This window comes from Citrus clementina, unplaced genomic scaffold, assembly GCF_000493195.1.
Source record: "Citrus clementina cultivar Clemenules unplaced genomic scaffold, Citrus_clementina_v1.0 scaffold_5, whole genome shotgun sequence".
Taxonomy (NCBI): domain Eukaryota; kingdom Viridiplantae; phylum Streptophyta; class Magnoliopsida; order Sapindales; family Rutaceae; genus Citrus; species Citrus x clementina.
The window spans coordinates 35,249,890-35,269,244 of record NW_006262201.1 but is presented as its reverse complement, the minus strand read 5'-3'; the positions used below and the strand labels follow the sequence as shown (position 1 = coordinate 35,269,244).

The 19,355-nt window shown below is 34.8% G+C and overlaps 3 protein-coding genes across 3 annotated transcripts; 1 reads left to right on the top strand and 2 right to left on the bottom strand.

Moving 5' to 3' along the window:
• Positions 1-4,850: 4,850 nt before the first annotated feature.
• LOC18041345 (pentatricopeptide repeat-containing protein At1g09900) lies at positions 4,851-7,181 on the top strand. Its single transcript, XM_006433703.2, has one exon. It carries the CDS (start codon positions 5,098-5,100, stop codon positions 6,955-6,957), a length of 1,860 nt encoding a protein of 619 aa, XP_006433766.1. The 5' UTR covers positions 4,851-5,097; the 3' UTR covers positions 6,958-7,181.
• Positions 7,182-9,228: 2,047 nt separating this feature from the next.
• On the bottom strand, positions 9,229-13,090 carry LOC18041899 (oligopeptide transporter 2). Its single transcript, XM_006433701.2, has 6 exons — positions 12,427-13,090; positions 12,202-12,299; positions 10,845-11,408; positions 10,509-10,761; positions 10,129-10,311; positions 9,229-9,986 (listed from the first exon to the last, which is right to left on the bottom strand). Exons 1-6 carry the CDS (start codon positions 12,940-12,942, stop codon positions 9,372-9,374), a joined length of 2,229 nt encoding a protein of 742 aa, XP_006433764.1. The 5' UTR covers positions 12,943-13,090; the 3' UTR covers positions 9,229-9,371.
• Positions 13,091-14,527: 1,437 nt separating this feature from the next.
• Positions 14,528-19,355, bottom strand: LOC18040281 (oligopeptide transporter 4). Its single transcript, XM_006433700.2, has 6 exons — positions 18,813-19,355; positions 18,237-18,334; positions 15,856-16,434; positions 15,522-15,774; positions 15,250-15,432; positions 14,528-15,157 (listed from the first exon to the last, which is right to left on the bottom strand). The coding sequence occupies exons 1-6, from the start codon at positions 19,335-19,337 to the stop codon at positions 14,528-14,530; spliced, it is 2,268 nt and encodes a 755-aa protein (XP_006433763.2). The 5' UTR covers positions 19,338-19,355.

Here is a 19,355-nt window from a genome sequence, read left to right as displayed (position 1 = left end):
CTGTTGAATGCCTAGGGTTTCGGATTCTCATAAACCGCTTTCTGAATTTTTGGGACAGCTGCTGTTTCAGCATATCAAACAATAATTTAAATAATTTCACTTGGTCTAGCGGGTCTTGGACTGGACTCGACCCGACTTTGTGAACTGCTCATTTCCTCTTTTTTTTTTTCTCTAATTTTTTGGATTAATTTTTTTTAAATATATATAACATATAAAGCACCCACATTCCTTCTCATTTTTTCTTGTATAAAATATAAACAAAATTTTCACTTTTAAAAATTCTTTTATGCAATAGTAAATGAATCAACGAGTTATAATAAAATATGTAACTATAAAATATTTATCTTATGAAATGAACTGTAAAAATTTTTTCTCATTTCATTGAACAAAATAATTCAATTTTTAAGAAATAAATTAATAATTAATTTGATATTTTTAAATTAATGTTATATGATATGTAATAATAGATCAATCAATAAGTTATAAAAAAATTTAACTATAAAATATTTATTCCATGAAATGAAAGAATTTTTTTCTAAATTTATTGAATATAATAATTCAATCTCTAAGAAATGAATTAACAGTTGATTTGATATTTTTAAGTTAGTGTTAAATGATATGTAAAAATATAAAATTGGACAAAAATTATGTTATTTTACTTGATGTTTGGTAGGCATTTTGTAAGTTAATATACCTTTTTTTTTTAGTATTTTTAACTTCGTTCAAAAATTATGTATGACTACTTTCTAAAAATGACATCAATCATAAATTAATAATTTTTTTCGTTTTTTTAATTGAATATAAATGTGCAATTATAAATAATTTCTCTGTTCATTAATGTATTCCTGAATGGCTCAAAGAGCCGAGCGGCTTAAGCCAAGCCATCAAGTGTAGTCCTGTTTCGAAAACTAACGGCGCCAAACGTGAAAAATAAAAAAAAAACATTGGACGAACCTACTGGGACACGTAGCAGTCTACTATTTGACCACGCAGAATCACCCACAATCACTCAAATATTAGGTCTTTGTACGTGTCTTTTCCCGCAAATTGAGAGGGAACACGTATCCAATTTCCTAACGTCGCGTCTAGTTCTTGTAAATCTCAACTGTTATAGGCTCATTTTTGTAATCAGCCTTTGAAGGCATCGCGGAAAGAAAGTACTTTACTTAATTGAAAACAAATCAAGTGAAAACAGAAAAGAAAAGTACAGAGAAAGGAAAGTGGCCTACCTGTCAAGGACACGTGTCAAATTTTTGGTCAGCATGTACTTTATAATTCTCGCGATTAAAATATTATGCAAGGACGAAGATATTTTTTAGCATTGGCTTAAGGTTGTGACACATGGCAGTTGTAACGAAGATATTTTGTAGGATGATTGTAAAGTGAGAGAATCTATTTCAACAAAATGATTCACTAAAAATTATGAAAAGATGGTGGTTAAATTATTAAGATCACGTGAAACAGAGTTTCGAGCTAACAAGGTCTAGTAGATAAGATAACAAAGTCATTATCAAGACAATTAGGTCCAATCTTATGACACGTGTGGAGATATTATTGGAGAGTAAGATATCAGGCGATATACCGTTGTTGTTATCATATAACATCGACTGCGTATCTCTCGCAATTATCTACGTATGCGTCTAAGTAAGTACCTTGGGGTCAGCGGAATTGCGATATTAAGGATAAGGATTGATGTCATTATTTATATAGTAGCTAAATTGCAATTAGGAAATTATCATTAGAGATGCAATAATTGAATAAGGTTAATTAAGACACGTGTCTTAATAAAATTTTGGTAATCAATTAAAGATAGAGTGAGAGAAATGTAATGAAGAAATAAATCGGTTTGGTTAAAACCTTTTTTTAATAATCTACTTGGTTCTTCTTCATCTATCATATATTTTGTCTTTTCCATAATTTCTTTACCTTTACTTAAAGATGACACTGATTTTCTATTTTTCTGCTATAATAACATCTATACGGCTATTTCTTATTAGTTTCATTACCTTTTAATATTATTTTAGGTCTTAAAATATCTTTTATGTCTACTTTTTTAGGTACTAAAATTGGGCTATTTAAATTTAATCTTTCAACTCTATTTATTAATACATATAATTCTAAAATTGAATGTTTTGTATTAATATTTGCTAATTCAAATTCTACGATAAAAGTATGTTCTAATATTTTTATACAAGGATTATTTTGTATCCAAGATCATAATCTTTTTCTAAAACAACATATGGATCTTTATAAAAACTATTAAGATTATCATCAAATTTATCAATTACGAAAATATGTCATGAACTAAACAAAATTTGTCTCATAACTACTTATATAAAATATATTTCAAACAAAAACAAAGATGTACTATGATACCACGAAAGAGAAAAGAGTTATTTTAAAGAGGAGTGGATGACTTTTACTTGGCTTGTTAGACCAACAATATAAACTTATGTAATTCCCATTCGAGTTAACCATCGAAAATCCCAATAAATTTTTGAAATAAACAGTTGCCCTGGTAAAAATTAACTTTTGAAAGCTTATCAAACTGATTCTAAAATCATGCCGACAAAAACACTTTAAAACTCCTTACTCATGCCCAAAACTTTTTTCAACAACACATTATCAACAAAAATAGGCTAATAGAGATCATATTTAAAAAAAACTTTTAGAACATTAGTAAAAACTTTTACTACATTCCTAATATTTTTGTTCGAAACAAAAACTTGTTTTCAAAATCTCTTTTCTTCAATAATTAATTTCCTTGAATAATAACAAGGATAGACCTTTGGTTAGTGTTGTAAAATAATTTTTTACAGATGCTGGAAATCAAATATACACTCATTTTCTTTCCTTTTTAACAAAGATTGTATATACACTTAAAAGAGACAAAAATTTATTAAAAAAAAAAGAGAGAGAGTCCACACGAAATTGGCAACCCAAATCTAATAAATTATCTTGGTTAACAGCACCTCTCCTAGAACATCTCCCAAAAACGACAACAAATTAAACGCCTAACAAACCCCACCGGTTTGTAGATGGCAACCCAAATCAAATAAAATACGAAGATTACATGAAGCAAAATAGAACTAGCATGCACGTGTCAAAGTGTTTCGATCAAAGAGGCAAGCTTTATAAATTTTAAGAAGCTTTGAGAAAGATTTTGTGGCAACAAGTTTCAAAGATTGTACATTGAATCTATTCAATGTATATCGAGTGCGTAATATGGCTACCTACTTTTGCTTCTAGAGCCTAACACACTTGTCGTCAGGTTAGCACCAATTAAGTTTACTGTCGGGTAATTTCGCAACATTCTGCGTATCGACCCAACAATTGCCGACGTATTACCTACCTAAGAACGAAAAAAAAATTGGCAACAAGTCACTTTCCTCTCCTTTTGACTCACTTACGAATTGAGTGCTGAATTATTTTCCGTCATTATCTTTAAGTGATAGATTACTTATATGCAGTTATGTTTAGAAATTAGGATGCTTAATTGCTTATTTTTCTGCTATCAAAGTAAGGAAAAATTAGTAGGTAGGCTATTTTCATAAAGGATAGGGTTATTCGCACCTAAAAAATTTAATTTGTATATTTTTATTTTTCAAAATAGTATAATTATTTAAACTCACCATTAAATTTTGAAATTTTAATTTTTATGATAATCTGTTAGGATGTAATGAAAGATGTATTTTTTATTTTTTGGAAAAAAGAAATAATTAAATAAATAAAAGTAACATCAGAGTTTATTGAATGTACAATCTCATATGAGCTGACTTGGAAATTGAGCTCCCGGCCCACATAGACCAGAGTTTTGTCAAATGGGTTTTTGTGGGCCAAGCAATCGAGCCCACAAAATAAACCGGTTCAATTAATCTAATTAGGCGTACTTTGTTGAATTACTTTGCTGAAATGTCGTTATCACTTCTAGGGATGGCAATGGGCACCGCCCGCAGCGGGTTTGCCATTACCAAACCCAAACCCGCACAAAATTTAAATTACCAAACCCACCCGCAACCCGCAGCGGGTTTTAATTTTTTTACAAAAACCCACCCGCAGCGGGTTTTAACAATTACCAAACCCGCAATGGTATCCGGCGGATTTTTTGCGGGTTTCCGTATTTAAAATCACAAATGTTTAATATATAAATTTATAATAATAACCTCAAATTCCATATAACATACTCAATTTTATATTTAAATAATGTAAATGAAAAATTAAAATTTCCACATCAATTCAACACAAATTCTCAAATTTAAGTATAAATTACACAAATCTATTTAAAAAACACAAACTAGTATCTAAAAATAATAATTACATTTCATATTATCATTTAAAACAAGCTCCAAGAGAAGATATTCATTTCATTCACCACCATAAGCACCCATCCAACACAATGCCTATAATAATAATTAAGATTAATATTTTTAAATACTAATTCGAAGAAAAATGCCTTTAGTTTTCTTTAGATTATGACTTTAGAATAGGATATAGGCCATATACACACATACACAACTTTGAGCCTTTAGCTATTTGGTAATTTAATTAATGACATTATTTTCTTTATACATTTTTATATTAAAATTAAATTAAAAATATTTGAAAAAAATATTGCGGGTTTGGTGGATATCCATGCGGGTATCCACCAGATATAAGGTTAATACCAAACCCACCCGCATCCATGTGCGGGTTTTAATTTATAATACTAAACCCGCCCGCAACGGGTAAAATTACCCGCAACGGGCGGGTTTTGGCGGGTGGGTTTGGGCGGGTTTGCGGGTTTGCGGGTACAATTGCCATCCCTAAATTCACTTCATAGAATGCTCGGCCTCGACCGCACAGGAGCAATAGTTATTGAACAAGAGAAAACACAAACAGGATAAGAAACAAGGCCTTGGCGGCAGTGGCACTCTTCTCCCTGTAGCTTCTCTATCTTCCACTTCTTAACAAGAGTCTCATAGTAAGCATAACTCTCTATATTCCTTTATTTAGCCTCTTTGATAAATTATCGTTGTTCTGTTACAAAACCCTCTCTAAAACACTTTTGTTGTGGAAGCATGAATTTTTTATCATTAATATACGTTTGAAGCTGAAAATATGGATATTATAGTACCAGCAAATCATGCCCATGAAGGGTTTTGCTCATTTCAACATTTCACTCGAGAAAGCTGTAGAAATACTGGTCCTTTCAGTGTTGGGGCTGGGGATATAGCTAGGGCTAGGGCTATTAGGAAAGTTCATGTGGGCTGCAAAGTTTCTTTTTCTGTTCAATCTGCCGACAGTGTAGATTTTAAAAAGCATAAAGGGTTCCAAAAGCAAAGGCAGAACCGGGTTTTTGCCATTTCCAAAGTTGAAACACTTAGTTTTAATGGTAAAATGAAGCATGGTGAGGCATTTGTACAAGGACATTTGAACAATGGTCATATTTCTTCGGGCATGGAGAATTCTTCACTAAATTTTGAGGATTTTGAGAGTAATAATCATCTTCGTCGATTGGTTAGAAATGGGGAGCTTGAAGAGGGGTTTAAGTTTCTTGAGAGTATGGTTTATCATGGTGATATTCCTGATATAATCCCTTGCACAAGTTTAATTCGTGGTTTTTGTAAGGTTGGTAAAACTAGGAAGGCCACAAGAGTTATGGAGATTGTAGAAGATTCTGGAGCAGTTCCTGATGTTATAACTTACAATGTTTTGATTAGTGGGTATTGCAGACTGGGGGAGATTGATAATGCTTTACAGGTTTTGGAGCGAATGAGTGTTGCACCTGATGTTGTTACATATAACACTATTTTGCGAACTTTGTGTGACAGTGGGAAATTAAATCTTGCCATGGAAGTTCTTCACAAACAATTGGAAAAGGAGTGTTATCCGGATGTAATTACATACACCATATTGATTGAAGCAACTTGCAAAGAAAGCGGGGTTGGTCAGGCAATGAAGCTCTTAGATGAGATGAGGAACAAAGGATGTATTCCCGATGTGGTTACTTATAATGTTCTTGTCAATGGAATTTGTAAGGAAGGAAGGTTGGACGAAGCAATCAAGTTCTTAAATGACATGCCATCCTATGGATGCCAACCGAATGTGATAACACATAATATTATTTTGCGTAGCATGTGTAGCACTGGGAGGTGGATGGATGCTGAGAGACTATTAGCTGAAATGGTTCTCAAAGGTTGCTCCCCAAGTGTTGTCACTTTCAACATCTTGATTAATTTCTTGTGTCGAAAGGGTTTATTGGGTCGAGCAATCGACATTCTGGAAAAAATGCCTAAGCATGGGTGTACTCCCAATTCCTTAAGTTACAACCCAGTGCTTCATGGTTTCTGCAAGGAGAAGAAAATGGACAGAGCAATTGAGTATTTGGAGATTATGGTCTCCAGGGGTTGTTACCCTGATATTGTAACCTACAATACTCTGCTCACTGCATTATGCAAAGATGGGAAGGTTGATGTAGCAGTTGAGATACTTAATCAGCTCAGTAACAAACATTGTTCTCCAGTTTTGATCACTTACAATACTGTGATTGATGGCCTCTCAAAGGTGGGGAAGACGGAGCAAGCGATGAAGCTTTTGGAGGAGATGCGCACAAAAGGTCTTAAGCCTGATACCATTACCTACTCTTCACTTGTTGGTGGACTAAGTAGAGAAGGCAAGGTTGATGAAGCAATTAAGCTTTTCCATGACTTGGAAAGATTGGGTGTCCGGCCTAATGTTATCACCTACAATTCTATCATCTTAGGACTTTGTAAGGCTCGGCAGACCTATCGTGCTATTGACATCTTGGCAGATATGGTAACGAGGGGTTGTAAACCCACTGAAGCTACATACACCATTCTCATTGAAGGCATAGCTTATGAAGGTTTAGCTAAGGAGGCTCTTGATCTATTAAATCAGTTGTGCTCCAGAGGAGTTGTGAAGAAAAGCTCAGCAGAACAGGTGGCAGTCAAAATGTAGCCTGTTGGTCCATTCCATTTTCTGTTCTGTGGTGATTGGTAACTGGTAATTTGTGTCCTTGAATTTCTTCAGCTTTAAGTGCTGGCAAATTACGTCCGTAAGAGCTTATAAATTTCCTCATATTAGCTTCTTCTTCGTAAAGAGTGAAATTCAAGGTCAATTTTGGTAGACAGTCCATGTAGACTTTTCCTCTTCTTTTTGTCAAATTTTTGTATTTTACTTTCTACCTCACTTGACCACTCAAATGCTGTCTTGTCTATCCTTATTTAAGCTTTCACACTTTGAATCGGCATTGCTCTGCAAGCTTTAAGTAGTTTGTTCATGTCCTAAAACGCTCTTTGTGGAAATAATTTGTTGCCTCTTGCTGCTGTCATTTTCATTACTGATAAAAATCAAATATGCTATATATACTAAACCAATGTAGATGCTGTTGTTATACGGAGCCTCTGACTTGAGCCAGTCACAAAGCAATAAGTTTAGTTCTGTTGTGGCATGATTTCTTCTTATGTTTATTTATCTGCATTGAAAACCAAGTGTAGGATGAATTAATAGGTGTCATCCAAATGGATGATCAAAGATGGAAATGTAGGTCTATGCGAATGAATGAGCTTGGAATGATAAGCACGTTTACACAATTGCACAGTTTCTGAATGGCATCAATACTGCAGTCCATGGATATTCTTTCTGTAAGCTTCCAGTAATTCTATAGCATCAAACGCACATGCTCCTTTATTTGCTTGAACCTGGGAATATCTGAAGGGAGAAATGTAAAAACAGTGTTGCAGTATCACTATTTGCTCGGGGACGGCTTCGATGGAATGACATTAGTTAACAAACTCTAGCTGACTTGGATATGTATATGTATTTTTTGGCATTTTGTTTCATAATGGCCTTGACGTCCAGTGGTGTTACAGGTTTTTCAATCTTTTCTTTTCATCTTCATATGTGAAAATTTTAAAGAATCTTATCTTTGTACAATGAGAAGCCCTTTGGGAGTTTAAGAATTGCATCCCAAGTTAAAATCAGTATCTTTAATATGTTTTGTCTAGCAACTGATAGTTTAGTAGTAAAAATTCGGTATCTATCATTTTAAGCTTTTGGTTTTCTGTTGTTTTCTCAAAGTAAAGATTAAAGATGAAGCCGACCTCTTATATTTAAAGCCAACATGAGTTAATATATTCGCACTGAGCTAGCTCAGCTTGCTGACATTTTTTATAAATCCAGTTTCCTTTTGGATATAACAGCTGCATGTATATTTTGTCCTCTACAGAGACACTTGTATTATTCGACGTGTGTCCACTGCGGAATGGTGCAAATGATATTTACTACATTTATCATGCATTGTAATTGTACAGGCGGAGATTCGCTCTGTGGCAAGCAAATGACAAATTATATCTTCACTCATCTTCCGTTTCTCCTTGAAAACAAAATGGGACTTGTTATTCCATATCGACTTATAAATGCCATCTTCTCTCTACCACACATTCAAAATCCACAACAAAAGGAGAGAAGAGGCATACCCCAACAAGTTGGCAAAATGAATAGTTGTTCTCATCTTAAACTCAAAGCAATGATGGAGAGAACTTCTTCTTCTCCTAAGAATACAGATGATGAAGCAACAGGGCTGCTATCATGCTGGGGTCGGCTCAAGCTAAAGCTTCCATGGAGGAAGCCGAGAATTTGGAGAGATACAAGAAGGCGTGCACAGCAGCGAAGTGTTTGTTTTAATATAGAAGCAGCTTTCAGGGCCAAGAATCCAAAACCAGCGGGTGGGTTTAAGTATGATCCTTTGAGCTATGCTCAGAACTTCGATGATGGCTGTTGGGATGAGGGTGATGTTGATTCTCTGTCTCGTGGCTTCTCTTCTAGATATGCTGCTCCATCTTCATCAACTTCGAAATCTCTTTTATGATGTTCTCTTACTCTTTTGGTGCGTCTCTTCTAAAAGTTGTAATATACATTTTCGATATATCTTCCAATATATATGTAAATATAAAACTATACACACACACATGTTTAAAAAGTTTTGCATTTTACTTGTGAATTTTTCTTCAACAACTTGAAATGTTTTTCATTCAAGCTTGCATATTTCTTTCCTTCAACCTGTATTAACTATCTTGTATTTTCTTCAACTGTAGTAGATTTAACTTTTAAGAAGTATGAATCTTGTTGTGGAGTTCCGCAATATATACAGAACGTCATCTAGGAACTGAAAAAATAACCATAGATGATTAATTGTATAACAATCGTGATTAATCACAGACATCCACATGACTTAAAAGTTTAAAAGAATGGACTTGAGAGCTAAAGAAGCCTGATGATTTACGAATACTTTTTTTTTTAATTTCTCTAATGATGCCTCATGAAGCTAATAACACCAGCTAAAGTAGCTTAATCTTGTAGCGGAAGGACATTTAATAAACAGGACACCCTTCAACAACTACACCTTTGGTAGTTGGGCAGGAAGCCAGATCACAATGTTCACCAGCTGAGCCCCACCAGTCTATGCTTCTGTTCTCCATGGTAAGGGTGAAGTACAAAAGAACTCCCATGAAAGCCAATCCAGCATCTAAGGCTGCTGATACAACATAATTGTATCTTTGCCACCACCCCTTTCGATACTTGAATATGAAGTAATTGAATATTGTCCCAACCACAATCCAGCAATTGAAGTTCACAGTCGTAGCTGGTGGCATTTGGGCTGTTGCTCCCAAAAGTACTGGAAGATTAATCAATGTAATCCATTTATGCTTGGGAAATGCTTTGTGCAGCAGCCACACCACGAAAGGTCCCAATGTTCCTAAAAGGAAGAACCAGTTGAGAGCTGAGTAGATTCCCATTCTTCCGAAGATACGTTTTGGTCCAATTAAACCCCAGATGACAGATGCATCATAGAATACGCGGTCACCAGGACATGTCCAAGGACTATTGGGAGGGAGGAGTTGATCTTGACATATGTTCTCTACGGTTGTTAGCAGCCACCAAGCCACCCCTAGATTGACTGTTCCGGCAATTATAGTCCCTATGAACTTTATGAACAACAAAAAGCCAGAAGGAGTTTAGACATCATACATTCCAATTGAAAACATAACCGTATCGAGAAACTAATTACTGTCACGAGTACCTTTTTTTGCATATTGTACTGAAATATCTGATTAAATTAGTACAAACCTGAACGACGAACATGGCTCTTGTTGGAATCTTCATGTAATGGCCAAGCTTGAAATCACTGAGGAAAGAAACTGCCTGGCTCATGCTGATGTACCCATATGTCTTGAAGCAGACATTAGCTATTGGCCTACCTGGATATATAACACCCATGATGTACTCTGTGATAATGTTTAATCCCGGCGTCTGCAGCAAAAGTAACAAATAATGAATTAACAAAAATGACCCCAAAAAAAAAGTTAGTATTAATCTAAACCTCTTTTTTATTCGACTATACAATGCAAATATACAAGAAGATAGCTTTTGATTAATCAATTATCATGCTGAACAGAGTTTTAAGCTAAGGGCAAAAGTTCGCACAAGCCAAAATTCAATGCTTTCACCTGATTGGTTGTGGCAGTTATGATGCTGATTGGAAGGGTAAAAATTAATGCAAGGGCTGCTGCAAAGAGGAGTCCCCACCATGGCATTTGGACCTCATCTTTCATGAAAATGCATAGCACAAGAGAGAGTATCAGCGATCCAACAAGCATTAAATAAAACCACCAATTTGGTATGTCCTTATACTTCTTCATCAACCTAGTGTGGATATCTTGCTTTCCCCTTGTAGAGGCTCGGATTTGTTCATATATCTCCCTGTTAGAACAACCATTCATGTAATATAACAATTGCTCCGATGTAATCTAAAGCACTCAATTCTAGTCTCTGTGATTACTTACCTTCCATTAAACAAGGCCACATGCGTGAGAGTAGATATAATGGCAGCGAAGCCAATGCCATATGTAACGGCAAAGAATGTGCTTAGGTGCATGGGGCCCTGCCGCTCATACATTGGAATGTCTAGTTCAAAATTTTCATTGACAATGGCTGATATGTTATATATCTGTCCTTTTGAATTGAATAAGTGTGAAGAGAAGATCGGGAACGTTTTGGCATCATAGAGATTGAAACCCCAGTAAGCTATTGGTGTCAAAACGTACATCACAATGATATAGCCAACAAAAACATTGACAATTGCAAAGAATGGAGTAATAAGAGGGCTGCCAAGATAAGAGGCAATGACTGACCAGTCAAGGGCAAAGGCACCAAGACCGAGTCCTTTCATGCCTGAGCCTAGCTGGTGGGCTGTTATCGAACTTGGAAATGCCCAGCAGACCCAAGAAACTGTAGTCAAAGTGGGGAAAAGGTAACCTGGAAATATATACCAGGAGAAGCTGCATACAAGTACAATCAAGAAAAATTTCCCCCGTGACATGCGATTGTTGTCTTTCTCATGCAGAGCCCTGTTCAATTGTAAAATAAAATCAACATGGGACTTTTCATTAAATTCTTCTTTCAATTTCTACAATAAGAATACAATTATGTATACAGGTTCATAGTTCTATGTCGAAAGTAGAGTATGTTATTATTTGTTTGGTGCCTTTGAAAGTGCATTAGACGTTAGCGACAGCATTTTTAAATAATTAAATGTGTGTTTTTTTAAAAAAATTCGTATAAAGTAAGTTCGAAAACAACAAAAACGATTTATAATTTTTCTTTTGAAAAAAAATGCTTAAAACTATTTTAAAAAGGAATTTATATTTACTTTGTAGAAAATTCTTGGATTAGAAAAAATATAACAACTCCAAACATACTACTAATTATAAATTACCTGCTTCTAATTTGGAGCTAATTATTAAAGAAGAACTTACGAAAATCGTCTTAACCCTTGAAATCAATGCAATCATAAATATCCTCAACCGCTCACATGTGACAAAACTTGGTTTAAAATGATCTGGCAAAGATTTGTACCTAAATAATAAATATATTGAGAAAAAAGACACTGTAGTCTTAACTGTAGCTAAAATGAAAATATTTCTTAATAAAGGAATTATTTATTTAAAGGGCAATATTTTGAGATCCATCATTATTGTTATTATTAGCCATCAACTGGCTAGCTTTCACATTTTCTACCATTCAATGTTGTGCAGGTAGCCGCAAGTCTAGTCTATCGCTTAATCCATGCAACTAAATAAAACACTACGTTTTGCACTAAAAATTTACTTTCTTTTTTTGAAAAAAAAGAGCAATAATTACCTGAAAAGAGAAACCTGAACCAGACTACTGGGCCACCACATCTCCGCCGGGTCAACGACGAACTTCCTCAGTATTCCGGCCCAACCGTACCCCAGAACCTACTCACAAGAGATTAGTCATTTAAATGTATCATTTAATTAACTTTTCACTTTTTAGGGAAAAAAATGAGTACATAATTACGTCTAAATTTTAACAACATTAAAAAGAAAAAGTTGAATAAATAACCTGAGTGGTAATGACAAGAATCCACGCAGCCAAGAAACTGATATTACGTCGATAAAAGGCCTTTATAATGTCCACTATACTGATAGCGTAAGCGGCTCCACTGCCGAACCCAGCCCCAGCATTGGCGAAGATCGAGATGAGCACGTGCTCTTTCACGTTAAACGGCCCCGGATTTAACGAAAACTCCTTCTCTCCGAATCCAGGGACTCTGAACTTCTTTTCCGGAAGCAGCCTCGCCATGAACCGTCCGATGGGGAGAGTTGCCACCTGTACGGAGATCATGGTGACGAGCAGAGGCTCCGTACGGTAGGCGAAGAACGTGTTGAGGAAAGAGAGGAGGACGCACGAGATTACGCCTAAGAACCACATACGGAATGTGTATACGGGCAGCGTCGGGTCGTCTTCGTTTGACACCGTTAGACGGACTTCTTCGATCGGAGAAACGTCGTCGTTTTCGTCGTCCAGTTCGTGATCTTTGCGTTTCGACGGCGGCGCTTCTGCATCGCGAAAGTCCATCGTGAATGAGCCTGTGAGAGTCAGTTAGCTAGCTCTGCCGTTTTGGCGTGAATTGATTATGATTTATGAATCCGTAGTAGTTCGTGAAGAGCAAAAATAGGGTATTTTGTTACGTAATACGTGGAGAACTAAACTTTAATTACAATTGAATTTCTGATAATGTGAATTATATGAAAAAGAGGATGTGTATATATATATATGATTTTGTCTTGTTAGTTTACACATCCTCTTTTTCATATAATTATATATAGAGATTTTTCTAAGTTATATTTCATGTACTTTAATAAATCTAAGGTGGCGTTTTTTTTTTTTTTTTGAAATCTGAATAGACCTGAATTAGTCTGAATTCTGAATAGATCTGACTATCTGAATCTGAATAATATGTTTGTTTTTTTGTCTGAATCTCAGAAAATAAGTATTAAGTTGTTTGTTTTTTTCAACTTAAAAAGTTGAAAATATGTACTTTTTCATTTGTATCCTTATTAAATTTAAATGTCAAATAAATAATATATTAAATACCATAATATTTTAACATTTATAAGTAAAACTATATTCAAGTGAATACATAATTATTTTAGAATTTTAATATATAAAATACCATAAATTTCAAATTTTATCGTATATAATATAAGAAAGAAAAAACATGGATATTTTTATGTGGGGTAAATGTCTATGGGTGAGTTTTGGGATAGACATAAAAAATAAATTATAAAGCAGTGATATTTTTGACATTAACAAGTAATTGACTTAATTAAGATTTCTCCATTAAGTAAAAAACCAAAAAAATTGGCTTATTTTATTAAGTCAAAATTATAAAAAAAAGTCTCATTAAATTATAAAAACAAACACCTCTAATTAACTTAATTAATTAAGTTAAGTCACTTTAAGTCATTAAGTTAAAAAACAAACGCCACCTAAATGTAGTTACTTATGATTTCTTGGATTAAGATTAAATGATGAACTGATTTTTTGCTGAGTACTGAATCAATGGTCAAAATTATTTTGAGTTTTTATTTTTTATTTCTCTTACCTAATAACTGTTGATTCAGTAATGAGAAAAAAACTCAGTTCAGCACTAAATATTTATCCTGATTTTCCTACTTATTTTACATACTATCATTCTTTTATATTAGGTAATTATTTTTGAGTTGTTGTAAGTTACATGTAATTTAACTTAGCATTTGTCTCACACACATACATTTATGCTTTAAGACTTAATTAATTTAATTTGTAAATAAAAAAATAATATTAATACCAACAAACGCATAGATAAACTAATATAAAATTGTTCTAACTTAACTAAAATCCTCGATTTGAGATTTGTGAATGTAGCTGTATTATATATTTGTTGGAAGAATTGGGCACAATGTGATTTTCGATCATAAGATGATTTAATATAAAAAGAAAAACAGTATTATTAAGATATCCCAAAACTTGTCCCAAAAATTATGGCATGTACCCTGTGACACAAATAAAACAGTTCAATGATTTTTCATAATATTTAAAGAATGCCAAACCAACATAGTTTTGAGTACAGGGAAGTAGGATTATTATATTATACTATATTACATTAACTAAAAGCATATTAAGCGAACACTGGGCACCCATCAACTGCAACGCCCTTTGCTGTGGGGCAAGTTGCGAGATCACAATGCTCTGGGTCAATATCAGGGTTGGACCCCCACCAGTGCAAGTTTACACCCTCCAAGCCCAGCGAGACGTAGAGCAGAACAGTCATGAACGCCGTTCCAGCGTCTAAAGCAGCCGACAGAATGTAGTTATACCTCTGCCACCATTTCTTGCGATACCTGAACACGAAAAAGTTGAATATTGTTCCGACCAAAATCCAGGCGTTGTAGTTCAAAGCTGTGGCCGGCGGCATGTAAGCTGTTGCTCCGAGCAGGACTGGAAGATTGATGAGGGGTATCCATGATTGATTTGGAAATTTCTTGTGCAAAAGCCACACTGCACATGGTCCCAATAATCCTCCTACGAAGAACCAATTGAGAGCCCCGTAGTTTCCTTGAGAACCGAAGATTCGCCTTGGTCCAACTAGACCCCATATAACAGATGCATCGAAGAATACACGATCATTTGGGCATGTCCAAGGACTGTTCTTCGGAAGCAGACCTGGTTGACATATGTGTTCGACTGAGTTTAAAAGCCACCATGCTACAATGAGGTTGATTGTTCCCGCTATGATGGTTCCAATGAACTGATGATCAAATGCAAGCTTGTATTAATTTCATGCTAGCTATTGGATTGCGGAAAACAGAGAAGAGGGTTTGATTATTATCAATTAATTACCTGAACTAGGAACATTGATCTTGGTGGGATCTTCATGTAATGCCCTAATTTGAAATCACTAAGAAAGGAAATTGCCTGAGCCATGCTCATATATCCATAGGTCTTAAAGCAAACATTGGCTATCGGTTCCCCTGGCAATATTACTCCCATTATGTATTCCGTGATGATATTCAATCCTGGTGTCTATACAGAACAAAATCGTGATTCTTAATTATTTTAGGGGGCCGGGAAATTAGAATGTTTCAAAATTTCATCCTTAAACTATAACTTACTTGATTTGTGGTGGCAGTGATGATGCTGACGGGAAGAGTGAATATGAAAGCTAGGCCAGAAGCGAATATTAGCCCCCACCACGGCATCTGAACCTCCTTTTTCAGGAAAATGCAGAGTGCAAGAGAGACTGCAATTGTCCCAACGAGAAGCACTTGAAACCACCATGAAGGTATGTCCTTGTAGTTCTTCATTAATCTTGTGTGAACATCCTGCTTTCCCTCGGAAGAAGCTCGGTATCGATCTAAAATCTCCCTACAAATAACATTATATATGGAAAAATATGCTGTTACATTTTGAAGAATGCGTGGATTGAGAGACAGTTAAGTTAATTACCTTCCGTAGAATAAGGCCACATGAGTAAGTGTAGCTGCAATTGTGGCAAAGCCAAATCCGTAGGTTAGAGCAAAGAAGGTGCTCATATGGATTCTTCCATGTTGCTTATACGATGCCAAATCCAACTCAAACTTGTCATTGACGATCAATGTGATGTTGTACTCGGGACCTTGTGCGGTGTACAAATGCGATGAAAATATTGGAAAAGTTTTGGCGTTGTACAAGTTTAGCCCCCAATAGGCAACGGGAATCACTACGTAAATAATAAAGGCATATCCTACGAAGACATTTGCGATGGCGAAGAAAGGACATATTAAAGGGCTGAACAAGAAAGACGCAACTGCTGTCCAGTCCAGGGTTAACGCCCCGACCCCGAGTCCGTTTAGGCCCGACCCGATTTGGTGGGCTGCAACTGAGTTCGGAAAAGCCCAGCAGACCCACGAGATGCTTTGTAAGCTTTGGAAGAAGTAGCCAGGGAACAAGTGCCAGCAGAAGCTACAAACTAGTGCTATCACAAAGAATTTCACTCGAGATAGATGGCGCTTGCCGCCGACATTGTCTTCCGTCTCGTGCAATGTCCTAAAAGTTCAATGAACAAATCATAAGGCGAATCATGCAAGTTCTTCCACGTGAATACAACAAGATCTTAGATGAAATTCAAGCAATGAACAAGAACTCTGCCAGCACGCATATATGGAGGACGTACATATGTAGATATTGATAGCATCACATGCACACATATAGAACAATGTTCATCGTGTAAATCTGCTCATTATAATATGGACACCCACAATGGATGCCATTGTGTGCTTGTAAATGTATTAAAAACAATTTGAAAATGGAGTTTATTGATAACCTGGCATTTTGGAATCCATCTAAAAGTTTCTACATAGAATAAGGGCAGTGATTGAAAGTAAATTGGCGTCAGAAATGTATATCGGCTAATACTTTGAAAATTGTAAAAGAAGGACTTACTATAAATCAAAATTTACACACACACACACACACACACACACATATATTCTTTCTCTAGCATAGATGTCCACATTTTTTAAAATATAGATTCAAAATTTTAAATATTGTAATGTTATAAGCTAATATTTCAATAGTTTAAAATATTATCAAATCTCATATCTACATCTTAAAAACTGAGGGCGTGATATATACAATTTTTCTTTGATAAGTGAGGATGCCAATTATTGACATTATTAAAAACACAGCATTCTTACTTTAACAAAGTGAATATACCCTCATTAAAGAAGAATTCTCTCTCTCTCTCTCTCTCTCTCTCTCTCTCTCAGAGAGAGAGAATTATTATTTATAAGGGATCTCTTTATGTTATTAAAATACGAGATAAATTAAAAAACAAGCAAAACACATATCATAATACTGTGTATTTTATTCTATAATGTATTGAAATATATATTTTTATTGTTTTTTTGGTTATTCCTTACTTTAATAACTTATATATAAAATAATTTTTCAATCAAGTATCTTTAATTGTATTAAAATCAATAAGAAGTTAAAAATAAAAAAATACATGACTCTCATAAAGTATAATTTATCATGTAATGTATTAAAATCTATATATTGTTTAATTTTTTAATCTTATTGTAGACTTTAATATATAGGAATCCAATTTTTTTTTTAAATCTAGGACGGATATTTACAACGTTGTAGACTATCTTTTTTTACTGTTTCAAAACCTTGTAAAATAGTTTGCAATGTTGTGAAAAGGCTGCTTACAAAGTTGTTAATTCTTCTTGAATTTTAAATTCGGATGGGAAAGTTTACATATAAATAATAAAATAAAATAAAATAAAAATGATGGCCTCTCCTCTCCTCTCCTCTCCTTCATTATTATTATTATTTAATGAAAGTTTGAAATCATGCGAGTGGGATGAGGCTGCATTTAAAAAATCGGTATCTGCCGATTAAAATTTAATATTTAATCTTTTGATAAATCAACGATACAATGCTATGTTAATTTAGCTCATTTCAAACAAATTCAATGATATTGATTTATATGGATTTATTGTTTTGTCGTTCATGAACGAGATTCTCACTGGGACCCGACTAGTAGCCAATAGCCATGCATGAATTGAACCCTGCAGAATCCCAGCTCACGGCTGGTATATACTGTTCGCATGTATTGTAGAAGACAAATTAAAAGCTTAGGGAAAATTCTTGAATATTGAACTTCATTGGGGATATAGCTGTAATGGGCCTCGAAATATAATATTATTTAATTACGAAAACAACGCATTTATGTTAAACAAATTAAAATGAACTGTAAACTACTTGTTTTTATTCATCATAAAAAGATGAAGAAGAATACTTAAAAGTAATAATACGTGATAATAATAAAAGTTGAAGCATACCGGAACAGGGAGATTTGAACAAGGGTACTAGGCCACCACATATGTGCCGGCTCCACCACGTACTTCCTCAGTAGTCCCGCCCATCCGTACCCCAAAACCTAAGAAATAACACCAGCATGACACACACACACACACACACACAACTTTGTATACTTCATACAAATTATTAAATTTTATCTATAATTTTATTAAAATTTTAAGTAATTGTTCCCTGTAAATACATAAGATTAAAAAATATATTGGCCAAAATTAAATACCATTAGGGGCTATTTGATTAGCAGGTTTGCCTTTAATACAGGGAGTTGTTCTTAGAATTCTAAATTTTATTAAAATTTAGAATGAATTGAAAAAGTAAAAACTGGATGAACTTTCACAACATTGTCAACCCGTTTACACTTTAGTAAAATTCTTTTTATACTATTGTCAACTCGTTCTAGATTTTAAGTTCGAGTTAGAAAATTTTCCTAACAACCAGGTACTTAATTATAATTAATAATAAAATGTTTTACTTGTAGTTTTAATTAATTTAATGACGGGATTAAAATGTAGAAGAAAGGTGATGCTGAAAGCTGATACCTGGGTAGTGATTATAAGAATCCAGGCTGAGTAGAAAGAGATGTTCTTTACATAAAATGCCTTGATAATATTCACAATACCAACGGCATAAGCTGAGCCACTCCCGAAAGCGCTTCCAGCATTTGCAAATATGGTAATCAAAACATGCTCTTTCATGTTAAAGGGACCGGGGTTAAGAGAAAACTCTCTGGACCCAAATCCAGGAATACGGAACTTAGCCTGGGGAAGAAGGGTGGCCATGAACCGTCCGATGGGGAGAGTTGCCACCTGGACGGTGATTTGGGTGATAATCAGAGGCTCCTGACGATAAGAGAAGAATTGGTTGAGGAAAGATAGAAGAGCGCAGGAGAAGAGACCAAGGAACCACATGCGGAAAGTCCATACTGGGAGTGATGCGTCGTCTGTGGTGGGCACTGTTAGCCGAACTTGCTCTATTGGGGACATCTCCTCTTCTTCTATTGCGGGATCCTCGGTCGCCACTGTTAGTTCTTTGCTTGGCGGCCCCTCTGTCTCTACGGTTCCCATTGAGACAGAATGATCAAA